The sequence below is a fragment of the Hyperolius riggenbachi genome, chromosome 11 (genome assembly GCF_040937935.1).
Source record: "Hyperolius riggenbachi isolate aHypRig1 chromosome 11, aHypRig1.pri, whole genome shotgun sequence".
In the NCBI taxonomy this organism is placed as follows: Eukaryota; Metazoa; Chordata; class Amphibia; order Anura; family Hyperoliidae; genus Hyperolius; species Hyperolius riggenbachi.
In genome coordinates, this window is record NC_090656.1 from 177136897 (window position 1) to 177149265 (window position 12369).

The 12369-nt window shown below is 43.8% G+C and overlaps 1 protein-coding gene across 1 annotated transcript in view; it reads right to left on the reverse strand.

Annotated features, from left to right (window-relative positions):
* CHD9 (chromodomain helicase DNA binding protein 9) overlaps positions 1-12369 on the reverse strand; it is a 246922-nt gene that overhangs the window by 96985 nt on the left and 137568 nt on the right. Inside the window, 2 exon segments of the mRNA XM_068259704.1 lie at positions 4940-5116; positions 8616-8859. Of these exon segments, the coding sequence (XP_068115805.1) occupies positions 4940-5116; positions 8616-8859 (421 nt within the window).

Genomic DNA, 12369 nt, shown 5'->3' on the forward strand with positions numbered 1-12369 from the left:
CAGAGAGGCGCAGAGCAGCTCACACGCGACCCGCAGGAAGCATACACTTCAATGAAGAAGTGACATCATTGAACACTTCCGCATTGAAATGTACGGGTCCGGGCAGGTCTCGTGTGAGCTGCTCTGCTTCTCTCCACCTCTCTGGTCGCCCTGATCGGAGGTCTGAATATAGCCTCCAGAAAAGCTCCCCCAGCCCAGCAAAGCACCCCCAGCTTAAAAGGCACCCAGCAAAGCCTACCCCCAGCCATGCAAAGCCGCCCCTCCACCCACCATGCATATCACCCAGCAAAGAACCCCCCCAGCCATGCAAAGCCCACCCCCACCATGCATATCACTCAGCAAAGACCCCCCAGCCATGCAAAGCCACCCCCCACCCACCATGCAAAGTGCACAGCAAAGCACCCAGCAAAGCCCCCCCCCCCCTGACCCCAGCCATGCAAACCAACCCCCCCCCTCCCCAGACCATGCAAAGTGCACAGAAAAGCACCCCCAGCCATGCAACGCACCCTGCAAAGACCCCCCCACCCCCAGCCATGCAAAGGCGCCCCCACCACGCAAAGTGCACAGCAAAGACCCCCCAGCCATGCAAAGTCCCCCCCCCCCCCGACCATGAAAACTGCACACCAAAGCACCCACAGCCGTGCACAGCCCCCCAGCAAAGACCCCCCCCCCCCCCACCATGCAAAGCACCCCCCAGCCATGCATCCCCCCTCATCTGTAACTAATCACCACTGTAATTTGAGCTCTCCCTGTGTCACCTGACTGCCACAGCAGAGCAGCTAATTTAAAAGCACAGGATGTTAACAATATGTCTGCTCCCAAGAAAGCAGGATGTAGACACACTGCAGATTGATTGCAGGATTTGCATCAGCTGTAACTAAGAAATGCTTTTATTATGCTGTTGTGTGTATTTCAGAGCAGAGAGGAAGTTCCCAGTGCCATTCATGGTGACCGGACAGGACCAGGGATGTTCTGGGATTTGTGCGTTTTGGGCTTTGGCCAACTGACCTTGGCCGTTTCTAGAACTGGCCGGCCAATGTCAGAAATTCCCAGCATTTTGGACTTTGGCCGACGTCAAATCGGCCAGTTCTAGAAACGTTCTGGTTTTGGCCGTAACATATATACTAAATAACATCTATGCTGTAAGAATAAAGCCTGATGTGTAGCCGTGTCACTAACAGAGATGGTCAAAGAGATGGAAAGAATTCTGTGTTGATTCTGATTTATGCAAATGTATGCACTCTCTTTGTTCATGAAATCAAATAATTTGATATGTTGTTAAAATTTGGTTTGGTGACTACGAATTAAATGGTACCTGAGACGGATGAAAATAAATTTTTTTTTATACATACCTGGGGCTTCTTCCAGCCCCCTTCAGGCTAATCAGTCCCTCGCTGTCCACCTCCACCACCTGGATCTTCTGCTATGAGTCCCAGGAATTCAGCCAGTCAGCGCAGTCTGGCCGCATGCCGCTTCCACAGCCAGGAACATTCTGCACCTGCGCAACAGTGCTGCGCAGGTCTAGTACGCTCCCAGCGGCGGAGTGTGTGCATGCGCACTATGCCAGACTGGCTCAAGTACCTGGACTCATAGCAGAAGATCCAGGCGGCGTAGGACAGCGAGGGACTGATTTGGCTGAAGGGAGCTGGAGGAAGCCACAGGTATGTATAAAACTTTAATTTCATCTGTCTCAGGTTTACTTTGTTACACAGTAGTACTATACTCTACATATGCACTCCCCACAGAGCTGCAGGGAATCCACGGAGAATGTTGTGCACATTGAACACAGAGGTGTTGTCTATCGCCCATAAACCTGGTTCAGATTGTGCATGAAGAATGTGTAATAGAGGAAGAATCTCCTCATTCCCCTGCAGAGTACCTGCACACCACTCTTACATGTACCCACAGTTACCATGCCTAGGGCCTGATCCATGTTCAGATTGTACATGAATAATGTGTAATAGAGGAAGAATCTCCTCATTCCCCTGCACAGTACCTGCACATCATTCTTACATGTACCCACAGTTACATTGCCTAGGGCCTGATAGATGTTCTTTGTTCCGGCCTGTACCTTTTACAAGTACTCTTACCTAAAGGGAATAAATATGGCAGTCTCCATATCCTTCTCACTTCAGTTTTCTTTTAAAATTCCTAAGCGTTGGCAGTTAAGATACGAATTTCATGTTACATACTTTCATTCAACAAGATTGTAATATGCAAATTAGAGGAGTCGGAGTCGGTGGAATCCTAAACTGAGGAGTCGGTGGATTTTTGTACCGACTCCACAGTGCTGCACAAATATAGGGAGTCTGCAAAAATACCAGATTGACGTTGCATGCGTCGCAGGTATCCTGAGTGGGTGGTAATGGATGACGGAACAGAACTTTCCGATGAAAAACTGCTGCCCAATGTAAAATCTGATTCATATGATGGACCAGTTTTTACTAGATCAATTTTTGATTGCAGTGTGAACCAAGCCTTACACTTTTGGGGTCCTGGTGCAAAGAGATTGAATCTCTCCACTACTGCTGTAGCTGCATCCTTAGGGCCCATTTACATTGGGGATTTTTGCGGTAAAACATTTCAACTACATTTTCACAATTTTTGAGCGATTGCGATTAGCACTTTATTAAAATTGCAATCGCTCAAAAATTGCAAAAAAGCACTGCATGTCCTGAGCTTGTGTTTACCGTGAATCCCCTGCAATCGTGGCAGTGAGATTACTGCCATATAACTAGTGCTTTTAAAAGTGCTAGCGATTGTCTGTGGTTAGCAGTAAACGGACGCTAATCGGCCTAGTGTGAATGGACCCTTACACTGGTCATACTCGCACACATTCACTTCCAGCAAACAGGTACACGGTGATAGGTACAATATCAGGAAACACAATCTACCAGTGTAGTCAGTGCAGGGAAATGACTGGATCAGACGCTCAACCAACACATTTTCTGGGGAAAGGGGGTTCCTCTTTTTAGGATTTGGGAAGTGAAACAAACATCTCCTAGCATGGAGAAACCCATATTTTATAGTAGGAGTCCCCTGGTCATAAACTGTTAAGGAGAGCAGTTTTCTCATTATTGGCTGCTGGAGAGGTAAAATTAGTCAATCAAAATGTGTGCGGACCCCAACGTCTGGTACACACTTTCAATTATTATTGGCTAAGCACTTACAAATTGTGCCACCTCCATGTAGTAGGAGTATTCTACTGTATGCCGTTATAGATACTCTTCAAGATTTCTTGGAATTTATAAAATATGCTGATTAATTTTCAATGTATTGGGGCATTGTCAGAGCTATTTCTCGCTTGCGAAAATCGCATTGTGGCACAATTGCCATAATATTTTACAGAGCTTCTATTCCTGTGAATTGCACTAGTGGAAAAACAGCAGCGCCATTCACACGTATATCGCAGTCCTGTTTTGATCCAAGAAACAATTGCCAATGATCCACAAAAGATTGCCCAGTATTGGCAAATCTCTAGTGCAGTGTATCCCTAAAGGAGCATTCACATTAGCACTATAGTAGCAATTGCAAAAATTTGCTGCACAATCACAATTGGGGGGGTTGGATTACTCGGTGTGCAGCAGCATGGTAGTGGAGGAATACGTGGTCTTCTATGTCTAATTCAGTTTGAGCCTGCTTGAAAAACAACATCTTATCTCCATCCACAAGATGACTCAGAAGTAGTGATGGGTGAACATTTGTGAACAGACCCCATTGTGCTAATGGCAGGTGAACTTTGGAAACCTTCAGGGCATATTTGCAGCAACAATTTCTTTTAAAAAGGTGCCAAAACTGTCCAAAACCATGGTCAGTGGCGTGGCAGAGGGCAGTCAATGACAACATTTTCCCCCCAAAGAACACATTTTATGCAGCGGATTTTTTAAATGTGTAAATGTGAAAAATTGCAGTGTGAGCCAAACACTGCACTACAAACAACAAGGATGTGAAGCACTGTGTGGGAATGCCTTGTGAGGTGACAATATTTTTTAAGTACAGTCGCAAAAAGCCAATGGTGTTATGTAAATGCTTTGTGTGACAATGTTAGGTGACAAATATGTAATAAGTACAGTGTGTTAATCACGTTATTATGGCACAGTGACGGGCTGTAACAGTGACGCAGCTACACAATACACTATACTACACGGGTGGTGTACTGTAACTACTCACCACAAACAACAACAAAACTACAGCAGGATCAGTCCTCAAAAAGACCTTTTGGGTCCCTAGTTGGTGAACTACAAGAAGCAGAAAACATATAGTAGCAACTACACCGCACTGGATAACACAGAACTACTATCTAGCTGACCCTCAATCAGCAGCACAGCCCTCCCCTACAGACTCCAGGCAGACCCTAAAATGGCTGCCAGGTTGTACAATGTAAATAGACAGCGGTTACCCTGTCGTAACAGTCTCCTAGCAGCGATTGCCGCTGGGAGACTGATGATGGAGCAGAGCTCGGCAACAAGTTAAAGAGGATCTTCACCCCAAAAAATTTTAAAAGGAGGAAAAAATGAATGAATACACTGCAAAGTGTGAAGTTAAAAAAATAGATAAAGAGATCAAGAAATATTCATATTTGCCATGTAATTCATTCATATTTGATACACAATAAGCCTGCGGGCCATCAGCTTGGCAGACAAACAAGAAAAAGAAAAGAGAGAGACAGCACTAACTGCCATTATCTATAACCACGCCCATGGTATTCTCCACATTGTAATGAGTTTCACAGACAGGAAACGGTCATGACCATGGTTTTAGGTACTCTGTTAAGTAAGAGGTCATATGGTAACACTATATACAAGGTAACAAATAATATAAACACTTTTAGAAATAAACTAAGATAAGAAAAGAATCCCAAACAGTCACCCGATTAACTGTCTGGGAATATAGGAAACAGATTTTTGGGAACTTGCCTGAAGGCCAGAAGTGCACTCACCAGAATCATGAGTTTCAGACCCTCCAGCAGTTTGCAGTTCTTGTTCTTTAGCCTGTGGGCTTCGTCAATGATAACACATCTCCATTCAATAGCATTGAGCTCCGGGCAGCCTCCCAAGATCATCTCAAACGTGGTGATGATGGCATGGAACTTGTAAGTCCCCCTCAAGACACGGCCCTGTAAAGGGATCCAAAGGTATCTTCATTATCACAAGCTTCATCCTCACACTACAACACTTGTATCAAAACTAATCTGAATTCAAAGAGGTCCTCCATAGCAAATAAAGCTTGCTAGTTCACTAAAATTATATTTGAAACACAAGTCAGCTAAGAAATGTGCTAGCTTCATGTGACTTTTGAACTTTCTAATTGGCAGCAAAAACTGCAGAGTATGGGCAGAAAGACCTCACCACTCCACTCTAGTCCACAGGAGATGCAGTAAGCACACTGACAGTGCCAGTTACAATTACAAGCAATATGAAATGAGCAATATAAATGGTGGCCATAGAATCTTTTTGTGGATCACATTGATCTAATCTTCCAGTAATCAAATGATCCCAACAAATCTGAAGGATTAATTCATGACATATTCCTGGCTGAACTTGATGGACAATGTCATTTCTCAACCAAATTAACAATGGTTAATATGCATATATTCAGCAGTGATGCACTGGGAGACATCTCAAGCTCACTCCAACCTGAATTATCGCAAATTCTGTCTGTTTTAAGAAAGCAAACTTTTGTTTTTCTCAACCAAACTATGTAAGATCATTGATCTGGCACAGCCATACAATTTTCACTGTGGGCAGAAGGAGAAGCACTGGGGGAATTGAAGGCTGGACAGCTTCTACTGCATTTAAAGGAAATGTATAGTAATACAATTTCCCCAGTTAAAGGGACTCCGAGCAGTGCAGAAACTATGGAAAGATGCACATCATTTTAAAGCTCTCTTTCTCCTCTTTCCAATGATATATAAACCACCACCCTACGTCTTTTAGTTTTTGCTATTTTCGCGATTGAAATTGCCGCGGCCGCGATTTCGATCGCGAAAATAGAGAAAACTTAAAGGTGTAGGGCAACGATTTAGGTGTCGTCAGAAAGAGGAGAAAGAGAGCTTTAAAATGATATCCATCAAGCCATAGTTATATTGTATTACACAGGACGACACTTTCCCCAGTGTCAGCAGCTCCATTCTGCTGAATGCAGCTGTTGACTTTGACAAAAAGTCGCCCTGTGTAATACAATATAACTATGGAAAGATGGATATCATTTTAAAGCTTTCTTTCTCCTCTTTCTGACGACACCTAAATCGTTGCCCTACGCCTTTTAGTTTTCTTTATTTTCGCGATCGAAATCGCGAAATCGCGAAAATAGCGAAAACTAAAAGGCGTAGGGTGGCGGTTTATATATCATTGGAAAGAGGAGAAAGAGAGCTTTAAAATGATGTGCATCTTTCCATAGTTTCTGCACTGCTCGGAGTCCCTTTAAAGAGAAACTCCAACCAAGAATTGAACTTTTTCCCAATCAGTAGCTGATACCCCATTTTACATGAGAAAGACAATGATTTTCACAAACAGACCATCAGGGGGCGCTGTGTGACTGATTTTGTGCTGAAACCCCTCCCACAAGAGGCTCTGAATACCGCGGTACTGCTGGCAAACTGCCACAATGTAACAATGTTCAGAGACAGGAAATAGCTGTTATTAGCTGTCTCTAACAGACAGAGCAGCTAGAAACAGCTAAATAACCTGCCCACAGTAACAATGTCACCATGTAATAAATGTCAGAATGTGAATCTGGGAGAGGAAAGATTTTACAATGAGCAAACACTGACTAAATCATTTATACATAATTATGGTAAAAAATGAAGCACTTTTTTTACTACATTATTTTCACTGGAGTTCCTCTTTAAAGTTAGGGCCTGTCTCCACTTGTCAGTTTTTTTCTGTTAATTAGTTCTTCTGCATGAGTTGTGTGACAGTTTTGCATTGCTGTCATTTGTTTTTCTGCATGTAAAAAATACATTTAAAGAAAACCTGTACTGAAAAAAAAAGTTTCCCTGGGGGTACTCACCTCAGTAAGGGGAAGCCTCTGGACCCTATTGAGGCTTCCCCCGTCCTCCTGTGTCTCACGGCGGTCTCGCTGCAGCCCCCGCAACGCACAGGTGACAATTTTTCGCGTTGTGCAATATTTACCTTTTCTAGCTCCAGCGGCGGTGCTGTTGCGGCTCTTCTGACGGAGATAGGCGGAAATAGCCGATCTCCGTCGGGTCCACTCTACTCCGCCTATCTCCGTGGGAAGAGCGGATACTGCGCCTGCGCTGGAGCCGAGGAGGTAAATATTTACATCGCCGCCGCTCCGGGAGGATTTTCGCCACCACCGTGGGACCGAGGAGGACGGGGGAGCCTCAATAGGATCTGGAGGCTTTCCCCACCCGAGGTGAGTACCTTCCAGGGGAGTTTTTTTCATTACATATTTTCTTTAAGTGTGAACTAGCCCATTGCAGAAAATGCACAGAAAAACTGACGAGTGGAGACCGGCCCTTATCTAGAGCTTCTTCTAGCCCCCTGTAGTACTTCTGGTCCCCTGCCATCCTTCTGCTCTGATCCCTCCATCCTCCAAAAGCTGCATGCGTGATCCCAGGCCGTGCGCCTCCTCAATAGCTGGACGTGTTTTGCACTTGCCTAGTTAATAAAAATTACAACTGTGCATGAGCCGAATACTTCCATCAATGGGAGCACAACCGAGGAGCCAAAGGGCAGTGACAGTCGCCAGCTTTCAAGGGGTACAGCCGCTGCAGGGATCAGAGCAGAAGGACGGTGAGAGGCCAGAATGACTATAGGGGGCTAGAAGGAGTCCTAGGCAAGTTAAAGTGGGCTCTGAAAACTTGCACAGGACAGAAGGAAAACAGAGAGAAACGCACCCTGTATGTTTTTAGAGAATTTACCCTGTCTAATTCCCCGTTATCTGTGTGTAATCACGAGTTGTAATTTGATCTCACCAATGGGTCAGCTGACAGCCACAGCACAGTGGCTAATTTAAAAGCACAGGATGTTAACAATATGTCTGCTTCCATGAAAGCAGGAAGTAGATACAGTGCAGATGTATTGCAGCATTTCTATCAGCTGTAACAAAGAAAAGTTTTTCTTTAAAGGTTAGAACCAGAACACAAACTTTCCCAGCCTGTATATCGCCAGCAAGATATACAGGCTGGGAACGCGAACAATCACTCGCGTTCCCATGCCTGTCGGCTGGTGACGGCGAAACCGGAAGTGTTCGCCGGCGGGTCCAGAGGCATCGGACCGGAGCTGCGAGGGCACCGATCGGCTGCAGGGGGCTAAGGGAAGCCCCAGGTGAGTTAATCTAATTTTTTTTAACAGGCTTAAGGTTCACTTTAAGCTGATTTGATTGATTTTTCAATCAGATTTTGTCTGGAATCTGATAGAGATTGAGCAGTGCAATCAATCGCTATTCCTCAGTCCATTACAAATCAGAAATCGATAGTTTGAGGTAAATGGAATGGTACAGTAAATGGAATGGTACTCAATCGATTTCCAATAAGAAATCATCAATAGTTTGCTGGATCAAGCCACTATCAACCAATTCTATTGTTAGCGTAACACTTCCTGCAGCAATTCAGCAATACAGCTAAAATACCAAAATGATTAAAGACATACCTGGGAGTCTCGGAAGTACATCTCATATTGCTGGATCATTTGCCGACTGATCATGCTTCCATGATACACAACCACGTTAAGATCCGTCCATGTGCGAAATTCTCGCTCCCAGTTGGCGATGGTTGAGAGAGGAGCAATGATGAGGAAGGGACCATGGATACCAGTCAGGAAGATCTCATGCAGAAAGGTAATACTCTGGATGGTTTTACCCAGGCCCATCTCATCTGCTAGAATGCAGTTCCGTCTACAGAAAAGAGAAATAAAGAGTGCATAAAGAGGAGTTGTCCAACTAACTCATCAACACTGTAAAGACTGTCATAACATGCTGGCACATTGCACTCAGCACACCGACCCATTCACACTTCTCTGAAAAGGAAGAGGTTAATCCCTGCCATCATACTGGACCAGCCAGCAGAAAAATGGTATGAAAATGGCATCCACAGCAAAAGGTAGACTTAAAAATTCAGTGCGGAGACACAAAAAATACAAAGCATCGATCTTAATGCGTTTCACATATTTGCCACCCAAAAGCCAAGTAATTAAATTGGAATGACAATCTAGCGTAACATATTTAAAACTTGTTTCACCACTCTTTATGTCTGTACAGTTATCCTAATAGGTTTAGTCAAAGAGTAATGCCATCCATGCAAAAATCGCAAGTCCCCCCAGCTCAGAGTACAGCAGTGCTGGGACATGCCACTCCTCAGGATTGGTTAGATCATCCTGTGTTGAAGACCTGCTGGGAGAAGAAATTGTAATGTGAAGGCTGCCATAACCAATCTACTTCTGACAACCATGGTTTTCTAGCTGTCATGCTTACTTCTCTAGCACATTTTAAAATAGTTGTGTTAAAACTTAAAAAAAAAAAAAAAAAAAAAAAGAAGATGACAAGAGTTTCTAAGCCATTTATATTATTGAAACCTTAGATGAGGTGAAAAAGATATGTTAAGGTACTTACCACGATGTCTAAGGGCTCTTCAGATCACTCCAGGATACTTCCTTTTTTCCGGTCTCCCATTTGTCTTGCCACTGTATGCCCCATTCTTGGCTGCAACTGGGACAAGTTGCAGCCCTGGACCGAGAGGGTTCTGGGTATGCCCAGGTCAGAAAGAATTGGAACTGCGCATGCCCACTGCGCATGCCCAGGACACTCCCAGTGATGGTTGCTACACACAGCCGTGTGGGATAGAGTACAGAGCAGGCGCGTATATGGACTGCACATGCGCCCTGAAGAGTTTTAAAGAGGGCTTTCAGCAGCAAGACAAAGGGATGACCAGACAAAACCAGCCTGGAGGGTTCTGATGAGCCTCTAGAGCAGGGGTAGGGAACGTATGGCTCGGGAGCCAGATGTGGCTCTTTTGATGGCTACATCTGGCTCAAATACAAATCAGTAGGAGTTGATTCACTAAGCTACACTGCCAGATTAGTGTGGCAGCGCAAATAAAATTTTCAAAGTAGGCACAGTACTGCTGTAGGATGCACTACTAACTTACTCGCGCTGTCCCAAAATGAACAGCTGCTCCAATTTTCCCACCTTGGACCCTGTCAGGTCCAGTGACTTTGTAAGACGAGATCCCCGCACTTTGATTGGCTCAATAGGCGGTCTGTCACTTGGCAGGCAGCCTATTAGGCCAAAGTATGGGGATCTCGTCCTACAAAATAAATCAACCCCCAAGTCAGTTAGCTAATTGTACAATCTGTTAGTCGATATTTCTCCTGTCTGGCCCTCGGGGAAATTGCTGAAGTTGCTAAAACCCAAGAGAAGCTGAAGATGTGTCTGACACTTCCGCTGCCTGGCGGATCAACCATGGCAACACAACAGGGACGTGAGCCCTCTGCTGTGCATGCGCACTGTCCCAGTTTGAAACATATTGTATGGCTCTCAGAGAAATACATTTTAAAATATGTAGTGTTTATGGCTCTCTTAGCCAAAAAGGTTCCTGAACCCTGCTCTAGAGTCTAGACCAGGCTTTCTCAACCAGGGTTCCCTGGAACCCCAGGGTTCCTTGAGGACTCTGCAGGGGTTCCTTGGCATTTTACCCCATCGTGGGGAAGTATAATAGAGCACACTATAATAGGTGGTACTGTAACAAGAAGCACTAAATTGGGGGGTCAGGAGACAGTATAATGAGTGGCAGTGTAATGGGAGATAGTGAAACTAGCAGCCTAACCTATTTAAAGACCATGTCTCCTGAAAAATAAATGCGGGGGTTCCTCAAGACCAAAAAATTGTTTGCAGGGGTTCCCTGATATCCAAAGGTTATTTACAGGGTTCCTCCAAGGTAAAAAGGTTGAGAAAGGCTGGTCTAGACCATTAAGGGAAGTATATCTTAAAATCTGTTTTTCACCTCAGATTAACTTTAAACCAAAAACAAAAATCTCAGCAAAATTTTCACTTTAAAGAGAAACTCCAACCAAGAATTGAACTTTATCCCAATCAGTAGCTGATACCCCCTTTTACATGAGAAATATATTCCTTTTCAAAACAGACCATCAGGGGGCGCTGTATGCTGATTTTGTGCTGAAACCCCTCCCACAAGAAGCTCTGGGTACCGCGGTACTCTGGGCAAACTGCCACAATGTAACAATGTTCACAGACAGGAATTAGCTGTTTACAGCTGTCTCTAACAGCCAGAACAGCTAGAAACAGCTACATAACCTGCCCACAGTAAAAATATCACCATGTAATAAATGTCAGAATGTAAATCGGGGAGAGGAAAGATTTTACAATGAGCAAACACTGACTAAATCATTTATACATAATTATTGTAAAAATTAAGCATTTTTTATTACATTATTTTCACTGGAGTTCCTCTTTAACTTGCAACATACTTGGTCTTTGTTAGCAAATCCAAATATTAAAGCCGTAGGCGTAACATAAGTAGACAGTAGGGATGGTCAATGAGAAACAAAAATAAATAAATAAATAAATCAAAGTTGATGCAGGATTATGCAAAAATTGAGCAATCAAATTCCACCTTGGTGGGATTCTGTTGGTCCATTTTCAAGATGCACAGATATGCATAATCTTACATCAACTTGGAATTATTTCACTGACCATCCCTCCTAGACCGCTATGCAGGATTGTCCAGCAGAGAGACCAATAATAGCAGGCTGCTCATTTCTAATGTGACAGGCATCTTAAAACTCCCTGCTGGCTTATAAACTAAAACAAATTAGCTTCTGGATGTAATATCAATTATCTTTCTTTCAAAGCATAAAGTACAGTACTGTAATCTGAAAATTCTATTACTAGCCTATGAATATCATAGAGAACACAGCTGGTTGTGACTGAAAAAGCAGTATTGCTAGGTACACACAATGCGCTTTTTCGGAAATTTTCCGTTGGATCGATTTTCGATTCGTTTTCCCGGTCGATTCTCTTCTGTTTTCTTATCAATTTCCATTCACTTCTATGAGAAATTGAGCGGTAAAATGATCGAAAGTAATAATCGGACATGACGGAAATTATCGAACACAAAAACGTATCGCGTGTCCCTAGCATAAGTTACCTAAATGAGGGTAGATCAGTGAGTCTCTGGCCTTACAAAGCTGTAACTATTACACACCAATGTACTTTTATTGTGTCGTATTTTGGATGTTTATCAGCAAAATATCAAGATCTTACCCAACCAGCTTTTTATTTGCAAGCAACTGACTGAGGTGTGTTTTGGTAACTTCTGAAATGAAGCCTTCTGATAACCGTGTATAGTCATAAGTTTCCTAAAGGAAAAATAGTTTAACACAAAGAAAC